This window comes from Punica granatum, chromosome 1 (genome assembly GCF_007655135.1).
Source record: "Punica granatum isolate Tunisia-2019 chromosome 1, ASM765513v2, whole genome shotgun sequence".
Lineage (NCBI taxonomy): Eukaryota > Viridiplantae > Streptophyta > Magnoliopsida > Myrtales > Lythraceae > Punica > Punica granatum.
In genome coordinates this window covers 41,444,298-41,464,971 of record NC_045127.1, presented here as the reverse complement: position 1 = coordinate 41,464,971, position 20,674 = coordinate 41,444,298, and the positions used below count along the sequence as shown (strand labels likewise).

The following is a 20,674-nucleotide window of genomic DNA, read 5'->3' as shown; positions in this document are numbered from 1 at the left end:
TTGGGAGCTCGATGACCTCATTGTGGTTGGCGGTGGCCAACGGTGGGCCTCAACTGCCGCTTTGTGTTCCTCTCTTCTCACTTGATGAGAAGACGAAGAGCGAGAGGTGGAGATCCATCGCCGGCCACCATCAATTCCAGTGAGATCATTGGGGTCCTTAGAAGTCGTCGACGAACTCAATGGTACAGTGGTTGCCGGTGATGACCCCCACTGTCACTTTTTTTCCCTTCTGTTTTAAATTTTTTTGTGAAATTACTTTTTTAGAGTTAAAATATATGCATATGTAAATAAAAAATTGATGGAATTAGCTTTTGGTCACAAACATACACTATCTGAAAGTTTGCGCTTTAATTTACGATATTCTTTGACTATACAGAAAAGTAGGTAAAAAAACACATGGTTTCTTTTGAAATTTGCTCCGTTGAAAATGGTCACTTACCGACTATAATATCACATGAAGATGTGCTTTTTTCTCATTAAAAGTATGAAGACGACCAGATAACAGTCCTCACCTTCTCTTGTAAAATGTTTAACCAATGTGAGTCGATTCATATTACATCGTACTTGATCTTTTTAAATAAGATTTCGGATTCGAATTTTATAAACGAAAAAAATTTATATTGAGATAACTTTATTATTTAGTGGGTCGACTTGATTTTGAATTAGTCAGTGTCATTACCAATTGGGCTTTCGAATACTAGAGTAATAAACAAAAAATTGATCTCAGAGTAGGATTTCAATTTTACTCTATTCCGCCACGTTTGGACAAAATAAGTATTAGTAGATTGGGAAATTTATAATTAAAAATTAATTGTAATAATAATTAAAAAAATAGAGGATAATTCATTATTAAATAGGAGGAAAAAACAAAAATTATCTTCGTATATGAGAAAATATTTAATGAGTATTTCTTATTCATTTTAAATGAGTAAAAACTAATTAAAATGCTTGTAAGTGAGAATCTATTGATTAATTGTGGAGTCAATTTTCCACTTTTAAATATTTTTATTGAGTGTTATACATTCAAATAAATGAATAATACTTCTCCAATATTTACTCGTACGTATGTATGTTGACGTAAAAGTTAATAGAATATTTATTATTAAATAATTCATTATAATAATAATTAAAATACGCTATGAGAATTTATTATGGAACTTAAAAAAAAATAAAAAGTAATAATTATATTATTAAATTGGTAGAAAAATAGGATAAGGTGAAGTGAAGTAAAAGAGACCTTCAAAACCAAACACTACATTAACTTTCCGTCCTCTAGCAGTTTCCCCTGCCCAGCGGCACTGCTGCAGAACAGTAGAAATATTCTTTCCTTCTTCCTTCCATTTTCATCCTTCTGCTTCTTCTTCTTCCTCACCCACCGCCTTCATCCCCTCCCTCTGTTCAGTTCCGTCCATGGCTGCTTTTCGCCTTCAAACGAAAAAGACAACGAAGAGACCAGAAAGAAAACATTTTTAAGTAAAAAAAACAAAGGGCAAAAAAAAGCCAGGAACCCCAACATTCCCTCCTTCCTCTGTTTCCCTCTCTGTGTGTCTTCCCATTCCCAACCCCCACGCTTCTCCTTCCTCTTCCCTTCTTCTTTCCTCCTGCTCTCTGCTCTTTCCTTCCTTTCTTCCTGCTCGAAATGGCGACCCTTCAGGACATAACTGTCTCGGCCTTCATCAACATCCTCATCGCCTTCGCCTTCCTCCTCGCCTTCGCCCTCCTCAGGATTCAGCCCATCAACGACAGAGTCTACTTCTCCAAATGGTACATCACCGGTTCAAGAACCAGCCCCCGGCGGTCGGGCAACTTCGTGGGCAAGTTCGTCAACCTCAACCTGAGGACCTACCTCACCTTCCTCAACTGGATGCCCCAGGCCATGAGGATAAGCGAAGCTGAGATTATTGACCACGCCGGCCTCGACTCTGCTGCCTTCCTCAGGATTTACGTTCTTGGGTATGCTCCTGCTCTAGTTATTGCAGTTCGCCTCTTTCTGCTTTGTGGGTCTTGTTCAGTCTGCTCTTCTGTCTGCATGCACACATTGTGATTGAGTTGGGGCTTAGTCATGAGGGAACTGTTGAATGGTGTCTGATATGGGTTTGCTGCAAGGTTATGCTTTTATAGGAGGCTGCATGAGAGTTGACAAACTAACTTGTATTACATTGTTGTTGCACCTAAGAAAGTTGTCACCTTTGATGTTGACGTTCGGGACAAAATGGTTGGTCCTACTATTCTCTTTGTTTTTTTCATCTGTGCTTTCTGGGCTGTTAGTCCAGTCTGCTTCTGTTATGAGCTTGTGATGCTTGTTTGTGCTTCTGTTTGTACGGGTTAAAAGACCTGGTCATAACTGAAGGGTTGGACTAGTGATAATGCTGGATCTTCATCGTTCGACTGTTCTAGGACTTATGCTTAAACAAGATTGGTCATTTTAACAATAGTGAGAACCATAGACCGTGGAGGCAGCCATTTGGAGAAGACTTGTTCTTTAGGGGCTTTTGGCAATGGTTGTCGGGAATTAACGAATGGTTATGGAGAAACTCACGGCTAAGTGTCTATGAAGGTTTCCTGACTGGAATTTGGGCATCTCTTGGTCAGGCATAGCTATAGGACTATCACATTAAGCCTCATAAGTTGAACAGGAGAATGATTTCGACTTTTGGTGAATCTACGTGGCCGGCTGGTACTTAGGCTTTTCCTGACGAGGACTGCCAGTGTAACAAGACAGTTTCTCTGTTTATATGACGTTACATGAGAATTTATAGGTCTTCTCCAAGTCGCTGTTCTCGGTTAAGAACGGCAGACTCTATCAGTCTAGTTAGAGATAGTACGATTGCATCATATAAGAAGTGCCGATGACTTGAGATTCTTCTTTTGAGAGATTTAGGCTCTTGAAAGCTTGGTGACAGCAAGAAAGAGGCAAGGTGAACTAAATGGAGGAAAGTCCAATTTTTTTGTAGTGATGAATTAGCTCATTGTTATAACTGCTGCTTCTGCACTTCCCTAATTGGTGCTAACTTGCTAATGTCTACTGGGGGACTTTAACCAGCAGAAGATGAACTTTGATTCTTGCTTAGTCATCAGAAGATGAATATTGATTTCCTTGATGTATGAAATTAGGCAAAAATAAAAAATCAAACATTGTTCTGTCGTTTTTTGAATTCCTTATACTTGTTCAGGTAGAATTTGCTTAGGAACAGTCTTTATTCCTTCCTCTGCAAAGGGAGGTGCACTCATTATTCACTCTAGTTGTGTCAGAGACTTGCTGAAACAGCACATCTTTATGCTGCAGTTTATTGACTATCCACTTTTGATGTCTGCTGCCGCATTTTGAATAAGTGCCTTATATCCGACTAACTGTTTTACTGTTCATGCAGCTTGAAGATTTTTGTGCCAATTACAGTTATTGCACTTCTTGTTCTTCTTCCAGTCAATCTGTCTAATGGAATGCTATCATTTCTGAAGAGAGATTTGGTTACGAGTGACATTGATAAGCTGTCAATATCAAACGTCCGTCCTAAATCGCTAAGGTAACTCTACATATGCCTCTGGTCAATCATATTAGTAATGAGCCAGGCTGGTGATCTAATATTTGATAGCATTTATTAATTTACAGGAGAAACTTCTACTGCTATTAGAAAGAAGTTCCAACTTTTTTGCTCCCATATTCAGTTCTTTAAATTGAATAATCAGAACTTCATGTAAATGCTAGCAGTGCTTGTCCTGATTTTTTGTAGAACTTTTGTTTCAGGTTTTTTGTCCACATTGGATTGGAATACTTGTTCACCATATGGACATGTTTCATGCTTTACAAGGAGTACGACTACATAGCATCAATGAGGCTGAAGTTCTTGGCTTCACAAAGCAGGCGAGCTGAACAGTTCACTGTAAGTTGAATTTCATATCCATCACCAGACTTGTCCTTTCTCGGATGATTTTGCTTCCCTCCTGTTCATGTTATCTGTACTTGGTAAACTTTGGTGAAACCTCCCTCTTTGCAGGTAGTCGTTCAGAATGTTCCTCGTCCTCCAGGAAAGTCAATATCAGACGCTGTAGACCAGTTCTTTCGAACTAATCACCCTGATCACTATCTTTGCCACCAGGTGATAATTTCTGATGGGGCTGTTTCTGTTTATCTACTCTTTGATCTAGCAGTAGATTACCAACTATGCATGGTTTAAATTTCGTGAAAGTGAAAGAGGTCAAGGAGAGTGCTGAGAACTTGAGCTGCTTCCTTGTACTTAGAAAGACTTCCCTTTCGAGTTTTTTCTTTCCTTTTGTGATTATGATTCATTTTATTGCCCGATTCAGGCAGTTTACAATGCAAACAAGTTTGCCAAACTTTCGAAGAAAAGAGACCGGCTCCAGAATTGGCTAGACTACTATCAACTTAAGTTCGAAAGGAATCCCAATAAGCGACCCACCACTAAGGTTATTATCTTTTGCAAGCTGCACTTGGTATTTGGTAACATTAAACAATTCATCTCTTCAATTAGTGGTATCCTAAATTTTAGGTTCTAACTTCTGTTTCAGAAAGGTTTCTGGGGGCTATGGGGTGAGCGAGTTGATTCAATTGAGCACTACAAGCAACAGATCAAGGATCTTGAGAAAACAGTAAGCTGTGGTGTTATTTGATGAGAATGGATTTCTATATCTTGATCACATGCATGGCAGGCAATATCCTGATGCCAGAGATTTTTATGATTGGGATTCACACTAACACAGACGGTAATTTAGATCAAATAAAGCTGAAGCCGTGCACAAATATCGATCTACTACAGTCTTAAGAAAGGCCCTTCCTATCCAGAACCATACCCTTGGATCTGCAATTGTTCCCTATTAAATATGTTAATTCCTGATAAGAGCCTTCTCATTTATGGCGCTTAGTGAACCGTCTCTACTATTAAACCTGTCAACACTTTAAATTGTTAATTTTATCTGTCATGATTTTTATTTTTATGTCATCGTTATATATTAGCTAATTGAACCCATTAAACCTATGTTCTATCCATAAAGTAGCTTGGTAAGTTTGGTCTTTGGTTCAATTCTATATCAGTACTTACACGAGTTGAAACATGTACCTGGCACACTAACACAAATGCCAGTGACTATGTTCAGTGACTCTGAATTTTTCTGCCACTTGTTTTTCTATCACAGATGGCCTTAGAGCGTCAGACGATAATCAAAGATCCAAAATCTGTTCTACCTGTTGCTTTCGTATCCTTCGATTCGCGATGGGGTGCTGCTGTTTGTGCGCAGACACAGCAAAGCAGGAACCCCACCAAGTGGTTGACATGCTGGGCACCAGAGCCTCGAGATGTATATTGGAAGAACTTATCCATCCCATTCATCTCACTGACTATTCGGAGACTTGTGATATCGCTGCTAGTTTTTGCACTGGTGTTCTTTTACATGATACCCATTGCTTTTGTTCAGTCTCTCGCAAATCTTGATGGCCTCGTGAGGGTCGCTCCTTTCCTCAGGCCGGTGATTGAAACGTAAGCATACTTTCTCGCTATCTGGCTTGAGAAAAAAATAAGAGAAGCTCTCAAGCTTTTGGGTTTTCTTTTCAAAACATATCAAAACACATGTTTGACTCCGGCCTTTTATTTTCTATCATATCCTGTGAAGTGCCAATAATCTCTTACTCCCAGTTTTCTCTCCCCTTGACTTCCTAATTTTGTTCAAACTACAAGCTAATCCTGGAATGATTGTCATTGTCCTTGCAGGGAATTCGTCAAATCATTTCTACAGGGTTACCTACCTGGATTAGCTCTTAAGATATTCTTGCTCGTCCTTCCAGCAATTCTAATGTTTATGTCGAAAATGGAGGGATATATCTCTCTCTCAATGTTGGAACGAAGAACGGCTGCAAAGTACTATTTCTTCATGTTGGTGAATGTTTTCTTGGGAAGCATAGTAACTGGAACGGCTTTTGAGCAGCTGCATGCATTCTTGCACCAAGCGCCTACACAGTATGGTTCCCATCTCGAAGCCTGCAACACATGGTTTTAGAAACTGGATAGTTCATTGGACTACTCTGAGCAAGAATTGGACCCCATGCTGGTTTATTTTAAAAAGATAGGCATACACAAATTAACCCATTGAACTTGCTGGATCTTACTGACAATCTGCTAGTTCAGATTGGTTTCTTAGTGAACAGGCAGCCCCCTTGCTTTGAAGTGGTCTCTTATTTTCTCATGCTCATGACTCGAATGACATTCTGTGTTCTTCATATCAGTTTTGTGGGCTCCTTTTTTTCACAATTGAATCCTAGATCTATGCATCTATAGCTCAACCAGTTCAGTTTTTTTGCTAAACTTCAGTTATTTTCCACTCGAATTTTCGCGAAAATCTGTAAGATAAATTTTGTTTTCCTGCAGGATCCCGAGAACGATTGGTGTTTCGATACCCATGAAGGCCACATTCTTCATCACTTATATAATGGTCGATGGTTGGGCTGGGATTGCGAGTGAGATACTCCGGTTAAAACCATTAATCATATTTCATCTCAAGAACATGTTTTTGGTCAAGACTCAGAGGGACAGGGAGCTGGCAATGAATCCTCCGAGAGTGGATTTCCCTGAAACTATCCCAAGCCTTCAGCTCTACTTTCTTCTGGGGCTTGTATACGCCGTGGTGACCCCGATTCTTCTGCCGTTCATTGTGGTCTTCTTTGCTTTCGCATACTTGGTGTACCGTCATCAGGTCAGTTTCTTCACCATGCCTTATATATATATATATATATTTGTTTCTTTCAGCTAATTGCATGGGTGTCAAGGTTTACTATGTTAAAAGTAACGAGGGGAAATGGTTCAGTAGAAATGATCATATAATAGCATTTGACCTCAGAAAATACAGATAGAGGGAATACTTTGTTCAGGTTTAAAGTTATGCAATTACTAGTAGTTTTTACAAACGTATAAGACGTATTCATCAAAAATCTTATCATTCAGATATTTTACCCAAAGTATGCTGAACTGACTGCACACTGAACCAGTGAGCTTTGAGTTTACGGAGTCATTGATTCAGTCCAGAGGTCGATAGGTCCTTCTATAGATATGAGAGCAAAATAAAATTCATTGAAACGTATACATTTGTTAAATTTAGGCCAATCATGGTACAGATAGAATTGAAATGAGGCGCAAAGGATTCTTCATTCACAATTCCACCATCACCTCGGTGCCAACTTTACTGTTCATGACTTTAAGATGAAGGGAGCCTGCTTTAAGTAATAACGAGCTAGTGCAAGAACTGGCCACCCAAATGGATGGATCTGTCCAGTTGGGAGAGGTCCACCTTGCTATTCCAAGTTTTATAATTATAGTCAAGTTTTCCAATTAGGCTTATGTGCTCTTTTTTCTGCGTCGGTTTCACATGAAATTGTTCATTATCATTTTGATTGACCTTTTAGATTTTGTTTAATCTGTGACCAGGTCATCAATGTTTACAATCAAAGGTACGAGAGTGGGGCAGCTTTCTGGCCCCATGTACACAGCCGCATTATTGCAAGCTTGTTAATATCTCAGTTACTTCTGTTCGGTCTGCTCAGTACAAAAAAGGCAGCCAATTCTACTCCTTTCCTCATTGCGTTGCCCATATTGACCTTGTCATTCCACAAGTACTGCAAGCACCGGTTCGAACCTGCATTTTGGAAGTTCCCTCTGGAGGTTAGTTTCTAGGATCCATCGAAGTTCTTCTATTTTCAGTACATTAGTCTTTCGTAGGATTTGATCTGCTTCGCTACCCAGAAATCACATCAGTAAAAGCGTACATTTTGGTCACTGAGGGGTTTAACGGCGATAAGTGCTATATTTACATTAAGAATACCGTACACAATGACAAAACCCAGTCTTCGAGTTTTTCCGATGTTGAAAGTGACTGCTGTTTTGAGAATGGAGTGGATCTGTGTGCTTTAACCACTTGAACAATCATAAAAATCTTTCATACAGGAACTAAAGTGGTGAACCCAGAATTGTACGGCCTTGGTTCTCTATTGTTTGGATCCGGTGTCAGTTAAATTGGTCCGATCAGTACTTTCATTTATAGATGGCAGCTTCTTCTTCTTGTCCTCCCAAGCAATTGATAATGATCTTACTCTTTCCCTTTTGACAGGAAGCAATGGCCAAGGATATTGCCGATCACACAGCCGAGCCTGATCTGAACCTGAGAGCATACTTAGCAGATGCATACTTGCACCCGATCTTCCGATCCTTCGAGGTCGATGAAGAAGAAGAGTTGGTTGAAGTTCGAGTAAACAAACACCAGACTCATGTCCCAGGTCCCACTTCAACGTCTGGTAATGTTTGCTACTACGATCCCGAGCACCCGCAACATTACACTTATCAGCGTGAGGCCGAGCCCTGAGAAAACAGGTTCTCAAGCTGCTTAGGACTAATTTCCTAGAAAGCCTGATGCCAAGTGACGATGATCGGTTATTCCGAGCGTGTGCTGGGGATAACTGCTGGTAGTAGGATGGATTGTCTAGTGAGAGAATGACCCTATTTTCGTATTGGGTTCCATAATTTGTAAATGCCGATGATTGTAATTATCTGGCTGAGTTGATGGATAAATTGAGTTTCCATCAGTTTCTAGTATTAACGTAGGTTAAGCTTAATCAAGATTACAAATCATTGAGCAGAGTACTCATTGCACTGAATTTTACTTGCAATACTTATCAAAAGGAGTTTTCCTTGTCAAAATGAATATTTTATATCTTCAATCGGAGTACAGGCGAAGGTTACTGGAGTACATTTCTGTTGCTTTTTCTTGAATTTTTTCAAGTAAATTACTAGAAAACCCACACGCAGTTTTTTTTTTATGGAAATATTATTTTTCAACTTTAAATTGTATAATTTCTAATCGTGTTACTGAGATATTTGTCTTGGATAGTGTAATTTTGGTGTAGCATATAAAAATTCACTTGCATTAAATCATTCTCCACTAGTTCATCTAATTTTTAAGTGAAGTCATTTTAATCCACAATTTACTTTTCTTGGATAAGAATTCATATAATGTAATTAATTTTATTGAGTGTAATCACATCGTACTTCATAATTCAACAAATTTATGTACTAACTAAGCTCATCAATATATATTCCAATATAAGAAGTGTAATTTAACAAATTTATATAAAATTATTTTCCAATATAAGAAGTATATGTTTGCATTGCAATAAAGTTGAGACAATACTTAAATTATAAGTTTTTAAAAAGAATTATATATTATGATTTAAAATAATACTAAAATTATGGGAAAAAAAAGAGAGAACAATGATCCTAAAAATTTATCATTTTTTAAAATTGAGTTCTATAACTTCAACTTTATGAGAAACAGTGTTAAAACGTTTGAAAAAGTGATACTTTTGGTTCGTTTTGTAACAGACAGTGACAGAGAGTCGATTTGGACTTAACGCCGTGAAAATTATCGGAGTTGGCCATTTATTGCCTACGTGGCACTTTCTTAAAAAAATAAAAATAAATAAACAAACAAACAATAAAAACTGCAACCCACGGCTTTGTCGGGCCAGGTTGTTGCCAAGGGGCGGCTGCCGGCGCCAGAGGAATGGCATGCTCTTCGATGCACTCTTTTTTTTTTTTTCTTTTTTCTTGGGGGGGAGTCACGAGCACAAAGATCTTCCCTGACCATAGCTAAAACTTCAATCCCATCTATTCCTTCCCCATAAAATTCACACTTTTCTGAACGATAACAAGCCTATCTCCTTTAGTTGAGAATCAGGATCTCCAGAAAAAGAATAGTAAAAGATTACAGGAAAAAAAAAAAGAATGGAAAAATTACTTTGCATGTACCCATTGGTGACTTGGTGTGTGTATGTTCATCTCCCTCAGCTCCTCTTCCTGTCGTTTGATTCCTGGCAAAGATGGAAGACCCAAATGGCTTCTATGGCAGACGCCGCACACCAGAAACGGGGAAAAATATATTCAGAGGAGAAATTGGAGAGATCAATGAGAGCCTCTTCCGTGATTTGTTTTTTCTCCTCGTCTATTAAAGATAGAAGGAATATTAAAGATAGAATGTATATTAAGAATCTTTGTATTATTTCCGGTAGTGTAGATATACCATTAATTTCTCTTTCCCCCTTTGTACAATCGCACAGCCTATTTACTGTGCTGAATTATTCAATGGAAATTGAGTTGAATTGCTCCATTATTCACATGGTATCAGAGCAGCAAATCGATTGAATTTTTTCGATTGCAAAATGTCAGACATCAGTGATGAAGAGAAGAGCTCAAGACAGGGCAACAGCAGGGCAGGCTAGCTTCATCAGACAGTATAGGGGCTCAAGTAATTGCATGCACCCTCAACGGAGATAATTACCTGACATGGTCTCGGGCCATGATCATTGCGCTTCGGGCAAGAAACAAGCTTGCCTTCATCGATGGCTCTCTCGAGAAACCGGGAGATGAAGAACCCCTCAGAGAACGGTGGGAAAGATGCAACTCCACAGTTCTGGCGTGGCTCTTTAACACCATGGAGGGAAGCCTTCAATCCACGGTGGCTTACGCAGTGGACGCCAAGAATTTATGGGACGACCTGAAGGAAAGGTTTTCGGAAGGAAATCAGTCAAGGGTTTTTCCAATCAAGACTGAAATTTGTCTTCTCAGACAAGAAGGATTGAGCGTGCGGGAGTATTTCGGCAAATTGAAGCTCCTGTGGGATGAGCTGGAGTTTTACCTGGAGCATCCGGGCTGTAGTTGCGGGGCGAGCACCACTATTGCGGCACAGAGAGAAGCGGAAAGGTGCTATCAGTTCCTCATGGGACTGACCTCGGAATTCAATACGATCCGATCCACGATTCTCAGCATAGAACCGCTACCAAATTTGAACAAAGCGTATAAAATGGTAGCGAACGAGGAACGGCAGAAGATGGTGACGAGGTCTCGGGAAGCCGTGCCCGAATTGGCTGTCTTTCTCGCCAAAGAAGACGCAAAGTTGGGGTGGACTGGAGGAAGCAGATGGCAGAGCTCGGCGGAAGGGAAAGGAACCTGCAGCTACTGTGGGAAGATGGGCCACACGAAAAATACGTGTTGGGCCTTAATCGGATATCCATCTTGGCATTCTAAGTCCAAGGTGAGTGCAAAGAGAAGGCCCGGACCAGTACAGGCAAGCAGGGCAATGGGCTGCGAGGAAAGGCCCAAACACAGCGAGGCCCAGACTGGGCAAATGCGGCCCAGGCAGTGGAGACAACAAACTCACGGGCCGAACGACTAGAGGCTCTGCCCGATGAACAGTTTCAGCGTTTATTATCCATGTTGTCACAAGACACCATCGACCCGAACCGACTCGTTGGTAATGAATTTAATTTTGTGACTTTGCAGAATGAAAGGATTTTAGACAATGGAGCATCAAGGCATATGACAGGGTGTCTTGAGCATTTTTCGAGGTAATCTCCAATCAAAGGCAGTGCACCAATATATATTCCTAACGGGGGCATGGTACAAGCCACTTGTATGGGAAATGTGAAAATTGTAGAATTGATGGAACTTACTAACGTACTTTATGTACCGACTTTCAATTGCAATTTGATCTCTATTGCACGGTTATCAAAGGAGATAAATTGTCATGTGATATTTGACTCAAATTTATGTGTGATCCAGGACCGCACCTCGAGGAGGACGCTTGGAGTGAGTGAACTTTGAGGAGGGGTCTATTATTTGAGGCGAGTGACCGTCACATCGCAGAAGTGCCAGCCAGTCATGGCAGAATCCGTGGATATATGGCATCGGAGGCTCGGTCACCCATCTCGCTCAATAAAATCAGATGGTATTAATTTATGTTTTGGAGAAAGCAGTAATAAAGAGTGTGATGTATGTCTTAGAGCCAAACAGACACGCTCTCAATTTCAATCAAGTGCAAATAAAGCTGAATATCCTTTTCAGTTGGTACATTGTGATTTATGGGGACCATATAGAGTAAAAGCAAGTTGTGGGGCCAATTACTTCTTGACCATTGTTGATGATTTCAGTCGAGGTGTATGGATTTATCTGTTGCGAGAAAAATCTAAAGCTCGACGTTTTATTGTTGATTTCTATAATTTGATCAAGAATCAATTTGGGTGTGCGATTAAAATTCTGAGAAGCGATAATGGGTTGGAGTTTTTGTCAAGGGAACTACAAGATTTTTTCTCTACACGAGGCATCATGCACCAGACTTCTTGCGTTGGGTAGAAAGGAAGCATCGCCACATTTTGAATGTTGCAAGGGCACTCATGCTCCAAGCCTCTTTACCGACAAGATTCTGGGGAGAATGTGTCTCAACAGCTGTCCATTTGATAAATATCACCCCGACGCCCTTGCTTGATAACAAAAGTCCACATGAGGTACTTTTTGGTAAAACCCCTAACTACTCGAATTTACGAGTTTTTGGGTCATTGTGCTATGCTCACATACGAACCAAGGATAAGTTTGAAGCAAGGTCTCGAAAGTGTGTATTTGTTGGCTATCCTCATGGAAAGAAGGGATGGAGACTCTATGATCTGCAGAAACAACAAATATTTGTATCGAGGGATGTACGGTTTTGCGAATTAATTTTCCCCTTTGCTGTGGAAAATGGGAACTCAAGGCAACAAGAAGACGGCGGCCCATTATTCCTTGAAGAAGCCATTACCAGTCCAAGAAGTGAAGGTGATGTTTTTTGGCCCAGAACTCGATAGCAACAGCCGAGCAGGGTAATGGACCGGGAGCCCAGAGCTTCAAAGGGGCTCATTTTGGCCCAGAAGACTCCGGAGGCGGACTGGAGAGAGAAGCGGATGGGCCGAAGCCAGAAAGAAGGAGAAGCAGAGGGGTCTACGGGTACTAATGGGCTTCGGTCAGCCCAAGAATCCTCTGATCGGGTCCATGCACCAAAAAGAGGGGTGGACATTTCTATTTCGGGCCAAGAAGAAGAACTCCCGGGTTGTATTGTAGAAAAGAGGGGGAGTGACATTGAAGTAAGGGGGAGTAGTTCGGATACTTTGAATTTTCCAAGGGAGAGAGGCACATCAGAAAAAGGAAATTTCCCCTGGGAACTCGGAAGCAGATAAAAGGGTGATTTTGCGGCGATCTGAACGAGACACCGGGCTTCCAAAACATTTCAAGGATTTTATTGTACATACCGCTCGCTATGAGACCCCTCCCCTTAGTTCATCCACTTCATCAAACTCCTCAGGTATGTCCTATCCCATTGAGAAGTTTATTAATTATTCAAGTCTCTCTAATCAGCATAGAGCATTTCTAACTGCGATTGATTCTGACAGAGAGCCGACATCTTATCGAGAAGTCATCCAAGACAAAAGATGGAGAGATGCAATGGCAGAAGAAATTCGTGCCCTTGAACTAAATGGGACTTGGACGATTGAGCGATTGCCCTATGGCAAACGCCCTATTGGTTGTAAATGGGTTCACAAAGTGAAGCGACGGGCTGATGGAAGCATAGAACGTTACAAAGCTCGTCTGGTTGCGAAGGGTTTCACTCAAGTCGAAGGAGTGGATTACCACGAGACATTTGCACCAGTGGCCAAATTGGTAACAATACGTTGTCTATTAACGGTGGCAGTAGCAAAAGGGTGGCATCTTCACCAAATGGACGTGAATAATGCATTTCTACATGGAGACTTGGAGGAAGAAGTGTACATGGAGTTGCCTCCTGGCTTTTCAGCATTGAAGAATGGAACTGTGTGCAGACTTAAAAAGTCGCTATATGGGCTCCGTCAAGCATCAAGAAACTGGTTCGCCAAGTTTGCTGCTGCGCTTAAACAATATGGATTTATCCAATCTGGAGCAGATCATTCCTTCTTTACTTTTAATCGAGGTAACATCTTTCTAGGTGTGCTCGTTTATGTGGATGATCTAATCATAGTGGGCAACAGTTCTAGTCATTGTGATTCCTTTAAGGAATATTTGGATAAGTGCTTCCGTATAAAGGATTTGAGGTGTCTAAAGTATTTTCTTGGCATCGAAGTCACCATAACAGACTCAGGTCTTTTCCTTAGTCAGCGAAAGTATGTCCTCGACATTCTGACTGAGTGTGGTATGTTGGCATCGCAACCATCACCGTTCCCTATGGAGCAACAGCATCGACTATCCACGAGTTCCAGCGATATGTTGTCAGATTCGGGAAAGTACAGGCGTTTAGTTGGAAGACTTATATATCTGACTATCATAAGGCTAGAGATAAGTTATTCTCTCCATATTCTGGCACAGTTCATGCAGGAACCACGCCAGGATCATTGGGATGCCGCTATGAGGGTTCTCCGTTATCTGAAGCAATTTTCGGGGCAAGGAATCTACCTACGGCCTACATCTCTGGATCTTCAAGCTTTTTGTGACTCGGATTGGGCGAGTTGTCCCTTGACTCGCTGCTCTATTACGAGATATTTTATTACACTTGGAGGATGTCCCGTTTCGTGGAAAACAAAGAAACAAACTACGGTTTCTCGCTCATCTGCTGAAGCAGAGTATCGAGCTATGGCAGCAACTGTCGGTGAGATTATATGGTTGCACAATCTTCTTTCTTCGCTTGGGATATAGATGAACAAGCTAGCTCGGCTATTTTGTGACAATCAGGCTGCGATACACATTTCTGCTAATCCAGTGTTTCACGAACGCACCAAGCATATAGAGATTGATTGTCACTTTGTGCGTGAACACATCAGATCGGGAATTGTGACTACCGATCGTGTGTCTACAAAGCTTCAGTTGGCAGATATCTTCACAAAGGCATTAGGTCGAGATCGCTTCCGTTTTATTCTTTCCAAGTTGGGTATTCGTGATCCTCACGTTCCAACTTGAGGGGGAGTATTAAAGATAGAAGGAATATTAAAGATAGAATGTATATTAGGAATCTTTGTATTATTTCTGATAGTGTAGATATACCATTAATTTCTCTTTCCCCTTTGTACAATCGCACAACCTATTTACTGTGCTGAATTATTCAATGGAAATTGAGTTGAATTGCTCCATTATTCACATCGTCAGATTAGATCTCGCAAATAACGAAGCAAAAGGACTGCTCGATCATTCACGAATTGCCGCAATCGCACCAGCTGATGAGCATGGAGACGCATGGCCGCATGATACATTGCCCTTTCCTCCTTCACCAGCTTGATGAAAAATTATTTTCTTGAAATTTGAGGACTAGCAATCTTTTTAGAGACTGAATGACATTAGAATTGTATAAACGTGAGGAAGGTGATGTAGAAAAAGCAATTAATGTGAACAAATTGATCATTTCCACAGTTGGTATATTTTTCAAAAATAATATTCCATCTTTTCTAGTAAAAGAAAATTTGTTGAACTCACTCCATGAATATCTTTTGAAAACGTGTTGTATATGTATTATATATATGGGAAGAAATATGATTTTTTAAATATTTGTTTTTTTTCAAGGAAAATTTTTTTCTGGAGAAAAATCGTTGTGCGAGATTCATGGCCAACGGAGACCAATTTTAGGGAGAGACTAAGGAAATGAGTTTAGCTAAAGAAGGATGTAAAATTATGCCTTATTAATTTGAGGGTATTATCGTCTAATCACTTAAAATTGGAGTGTATTAAGTTATGTATGAAAACCACCCTTTGACTTTGTATAAATTATTTTGTTTTGTTGTGGAAAAAAGAGTGGTATAAATGGGACCCACCATTTGACTTTGTATGAGTTATTTTGTTTTGTTGTGTGTAGAATTAAGTTAAAATGTGATTTTAAAATCACACTTTGAAACCAAACAAGTTATTAGTCATTGAGGGTGTGAAAATAGTCCCACCCAAAACTCGAGCTAGAGTTTATAATAAAAATGAAGAGTACATGTGGTAACACATGCTTACACTAACTTATAAGTGTATTACGTGTCAAAAGTAAAGTCTTGGGTTTGATTGTTTAGAGTGGAGAAAATCCACTAGGAGGCTTCAATTCTTTAATGTGCCAACCGAGCTCGAGTTTTAGATTATTCGGGATCTAGTGTAATTTTGGATATTAGGTGACGCACTCAAAGAAAAAAGAAAAAATAGAAAACTGAAATTCAAAATGGAAAAAAAAAAGAAGCAATCCCTCTCGCCCCATGCATTTAGCATGGGATGATCGAGTTTGATTATTACAAAGAGAGAATCCACAACTACGGAGATGTACCCATTACTGGATTGACCAAGCTCAAAGTTGTGACCCAAGCGATTCGGGATATCAAGTGCTCCAAAATGGGAAAAAGCTGTAAAAATTTGGAATTATAAATAATAAAAAAAAAGAAATTGGAGTGGGTCCCCGCAAGTGGGAAAATCCATCCTACTTGCCTGATGCATTGAGTGTGGGATAAGTAGGAAGAGACTACTTAAATACTAACAAATTTAAATTAGAATGACTTTTATACTCAAATAAGAAAATTGAAATATGAAGACACTTAAAAAAATGAAGTGGGCAAGTGGAAAAAATGACCCAACTTGCCATCAAGAGTTGGATAGGGAGAAGATATTTAGTTTCTTTACTAGATCCATGGGTCTCTTTGTAATCGAAACAAATTATAAAGACATATATGCCAGTTGGAAAAAAAATAACAAGAATGAACAAAACTTTATGATCCGTATGCTTAAAATGCATGTGTGATCTAGACATGTATTTACTTGAAAAATTTCAAGTAAATTGCTTAGAAATCAAATCAAATCAAATTATTTATAAAGCAAATAAATTACCTGAGGGCAAGTAAATTGAAAAAATACAAATAATTTATTTGCACGGACATTTCTAGTTATATGTACTAGAACAAAGTGCTTGCTCGATACCGCTGCATTGAAATTTTTCCGACCAATAATATCATAATTGTAATCTATTCAATGTTGATATAGTATACAACATCAATATATAGTAAAAATAAAATTAAAATAATGAACTCTTAATTGTTATTAAAACTTTAGACTTCGTACAAATTATATTAATATATAAGTTACATGATACAAAAGCTAATATCTCTTTATATTTTATCTAAATATTATTTTTAATAGTTACAAGACACTTTTTTCTTTCATTAGGTCACTTTGGTCAATCGATATTCACCGGATATTGTAATTTATAAGATATCTTTAATAAGAAGCAAATCAATATGATATGTTTGGACTTGTTATATTACCAAGAATAGTGCTATAGAAAATCTGTAAATAATACAACAATTATAACATGGTTAATGACTGAAATTCATGATGAGAAAATAGAAAGGCAAAATAGTATTACAAGAGAAAAGTTTATCAATGCTCTGTGATAAATATAGAACTAATTTTAATTAAAAAATTATCGAGGAATAAAACTTTACAAAGAAGAGGGGAACATTTTCTACAATTATTAGATAAAAGTGAAAGTGAAAATCTTAATAATGGAATAGGTCGGAAATTGAAAAAGCTCGAGTATATTTGTAAGAAGCATAAGCACAAGATTTTTGGAGTGAAGTTTTTTAGTTTGTTGAAGATTTTGTGTTATAACTGTGAAATTTTTTTTAAAATGATAAAAAAAATTACAGCACGATGTGGCAGCCTTAGAAAATAAGTTTTAATTCGTTGTACATAGATCGGTATAATAAAATATTAATGTAATAAATGATAGCAATTATAACCCAACTTTATTAATCTAAATAAAATATATGGTCCCTAATATAATCGGCAAACATGCAACACTATTATAAAAGTATTAAATGAATTACAAAAAGATCCTTTTATAAAGAAAAAACCTTATTAGCTCTCGAAAAATTACATATATAATCAATATAATTTCAATTAATTTTTAAAAGAAAATAAAAAAATTCATCCATATTCAACCATCTTTCTTTCGACCAAGTCAATTCTCAAACAATCCACATTAGTTTAAAACACATAATTTGGCAAGAAAAGAGAAAGAAAACCACCTGCAAGCAGCTACCTTTATTAAGGCACTTCTCTTCATATAAACTTATAAATGAACTTTTACTTATTTTAATGCTCTATTATATATAATTACAATTGATTTTGACATTGAATCATTTGTTATTTATTAGGCAATATATTGTTATTTGGACACATTTTTTTTTTATTTTTAATATGATCGCATGTAGCGTGGACATTTTCTCCTCTATAAACATATGAAAGGGAGAAAGAAACGCTTAAAGTAACAAATAAACACACAGGAAAAGTAGCAAATATGATGATGAAAAATATGTATAAAATACTCCATGAAATTATTTAGGAAAAATATTTTTGATAGGACCACATGTACGGCCTATGTGGACACAGTTATTTGTCTTGTTGATTTGCAAGGTGGTGATGAAAGTCATGGAGAATAATAGGACAAGATCCGAACACACTTCGTTATCCAAAAAAAAACAGGCCTATATGGCCAGACTTAATTGTCCCACTGGTTTATAGGGTGGTAATAAGAATCATAGAGAATAATCGAGCAAAACTTGAACACACCTTGTTATCCAACATAAACCATATAAAAAACTAAAAATAAAAATAAACCAAAACCAACGCTACGGCTGATGAAAATTTTTTGAAATCACCAAAATCTGAAAACACTTCGTTGTCCAAAGAAAAAGGAACACATGTACAACCTATGTGGCTAGACTTATTTGTCCCTTTAGTTTTCAGGGTGGTCGTGAGTGTCATGAAGAATAATAAGGCAAAATACGAATATACCTCGTCATCCAAGAAAAAAACCATATAAAAAAACTAATTTAAAAAAAAAAACCAAAACTAGTGCCACGAGTGAGGGAAAATTTTGAACTCGTAACATGGTTCTAATATGGGGCCTGCTTTCATTATACTTATTATTACTAGAGTAAATTAACAATTTGATCCTCGAGAGATGTATATTACAGCAAATCTGACTTCAAGAATTTTTTTACATCAAATTGAACCTTGACAGATTAAGTGTATATCAAATAGGCCATTCTGTCAGACTGTCATCCAATAATGGACGAAAAAAATCTGATGTGGCATTCGTTGATTGTTTTCTTCAATTTTTAAGAGTAAATTAACAATTTGCCTCTCGAGAGATTGTGTTACATCAAATTCGATCTCAAATTTTTTTTTTTACATAAAATTTGACCATGACAGATTAAGTGTACATCAATTGACTCCTCCCGTCAATATCTCAGTTAATTTTAACTGGAATTGCTGAAGTGTACGTAACAGTGTCACGTGGCACACGATGATTGGCCGAGTGGGTTCCATACGTTTTTTAAAAAATAAAAAAAATTCAATATCCCGATCCGTAACCCGAACCATATCCTGATCTGTAGCCCGAATCATATCCCGACCCACTACCATAGCTCGAACCTCCTCCTCCACCACTGCCTTTGCCACTATCGCTCCCATAGCCACTATCACTTCCGTAACACGAGCCTAGAATCGTTTCCAGTGCCCGAGCCTCCAATTTCACCACCTCCTCCCCCTCTTCTACTACCTCCTTCTTGCCTACTACTGCCATGTCCATATCGACTTCCGAATCCATATCCCGAGCTAGAGCCACCATGGCCTGACCCTCCTCCACCACCACCACCTCCTCCTCCACTGTTTCTGCCACCACCATTGTCGCTACCATCTCTAGAGCCACTTCCTAAGCCATAACCTGATCTAGAGCCGAGAGCAAGCCTCTGGGGCATTGAAAAAGAAGCGATATGCTGAGTCGAGGCTGCCATGAGCTCGAGGCTTCTACGACCATGCCTCTCGAGCCAGGATCCTGCTGAGCAGAAGGGTCGCGACCCCACGAGCTAGACCCGCTAGTCTATCGCAAACCCACCCATGGGTCTCCTGATGGTTGGCTCAGGAGAGCTCACATGATGGGGAGCCACCATGATACTATTCATCTTTTTCACGAAGAAGATGAACAATATCTTTTTTAATTTTAATTTTTATTATATTATTTTAGATTTATTGTTAGATTTATCTTTACCGGATATGGTTCGGGTTACGGATGGAGATATAGTTCAATTTTTTAAAAAAAAACATATGGAACCCACTCAGCCAATCATTGTGTGCTAGTGGCACTGTTATGTACACGTCAGCAATTTCAGTTAAAATTAACGTAGATATTAACGGAAGGGGTCAATTGATGTACACTTAGTTTGTTAGGGTCCAATTTGATGTATTTTTTTTTTGAGATCAGATTTGATGTAACGCCAATCTCTCGAGGGCCAAATTGTTAATTTACTGTAAAAAAAATGAAAGAAAACAATCAACAAATGCCACATCAGATTTAGAATGTCACATTAGATTTTTCCTTTCATTATTGGACGGCAGTCTGACGAAAGGATCCATTTGATGTACACTTAATTTGTCAAGGTTCAATTTGATGTGAAAAATTTCTTGAGGTCAGATTTGATGTAACATGCATCTATCGAGGACCAAATTGTTAATTTACTCTTATTATTATTATCCAATAAGGGACCTGTTTTCATTATATTTAATTTAAGAAGTTTCAGTGCCAAAACTGAAAAATTTATAAATGATCCTGTTTTTTGGTGGACTTTAAATGATCCTGATTGGTAATGATTTGTGATTAATCAATGAAATCGCTATAACTTAGAATAGTTGAGTAAATAGTCGAGTCATTTTATGACACATTTCTTCGTTTGAGTGGTTTTGTATAAGTAACGAAATAGGATTACCGAAAGATAAGGATATGATCGGTCACCAAAGTATGGTATGTTTGTTCTTATTTTCAAACTATTTAT

At 38.5% G+C, this 20,674-nt stretch overlaps 2 protein-coding genes and 1 long non-coding RNA gene across 4 annotated transcripts; 1 reads left to right on the top strand and 2 right to left on the bottom strand.

Moving 5' to 3' along the window:
• Positions 1 to 1,268: 1,268 nt before the first annotated feature.
• LOC116192685 (CSC1-like protein At1g32090) lies at positions 1,269 to 8,716 on the top strand. Its single transcript, XM_031521298.1, has 11 exons — positions 1,269 to 1,953; positions 3,372 to 3,524; positions 3,746 to 3,881; positions 3,996 to 4,097; positions 4,306 to 4,425; positions 4,528 to 4,608; positions 5,152 to 5,492; positions 5,724 to 5,969; positions 6,378 to 6,702; positions 7,431 to 7,664; positions 8,110 to 8,716. The coding sequence occupies exons 1-11, from the start codon at positions 1,640 to 1,642 to the stop codon at positions 8,359 to 8,361; spliced, it is 2,304 nt and encodes a 767-aa protein (XP_031377158.1). The 5' UTR covers positions 1,269 to 1,639; the 3' UTR covers positions 8,362 to 8,716.
• Positions 8,717 to 9,395: 679 nt separating this feature from the next.
• LOC116197334 lies at positions 9,396 to 10,969 on the bottom strand. Of its 2 annotated transcripts, XR_004155026.1 has the most exons (3): positions 10,690 to 10,969; positions 10,333 to 10,548; positions 9,396 to 9,996 (listed from the first exon to the last, which is right to left on the bottom strand). It is a non-coding gene; the product is annotated as an uncharacterized LOC116197334 (long non-coding RNA). The 2 variants fall into 2 exon arrangements; XR_004155024.1 differs by having other exon boundaries at positions 9,396 to 10,548.
• An 8,228-nt stretch (positions 10,970 to 19,197) lies between these two features.
• Positions 19,198 to 19,542, bottom strand: LOC116206167 (keratin, type II cytoskeletal 2 epidermal-like). The gene has a single exon (XM_031538962.1). The coding sequence runs from the start codon at positions 19,540 to 19,542 to the stop codon at positions 19,198 to 19,200; it is 345 nt and encodes a 114-aa protein (XP_031394822.1).
• Between the last annotated feature and the right edge of the window lie 1,132 nt (positions 19,543 to 20,674).

Coding starts and splice junctions, on each gene's coding strand:
- LOC116192685 (XM_031521298.1), top strand. CDS start 1,640: ATGGCGACCCTTCAGGACATAACTGTCTCGGCCTTCATCAACATCCTC. Junction 5,493..5,723: donor CTCAGGCCGGTGATTGAAAC/GTAAGCATACTT, acceptor TTGTCCTTGCAG/GGAATTCGTCAAATCATTTC. Junction 5,970..6,377: donor TTGCACCAAGCGCCTACACA/GTATGGTTCCCA, acceptor GTTTTCCTGCAG/GATCCCGAGAACGATTGGTG.
- LOC116206167 (XM_031538962.1), bottom strand. CDS start 19,542: ATGGTAGCGACAATGGTGGTGGCAGAAACAGTGGAGGAGGAGGTGGTG.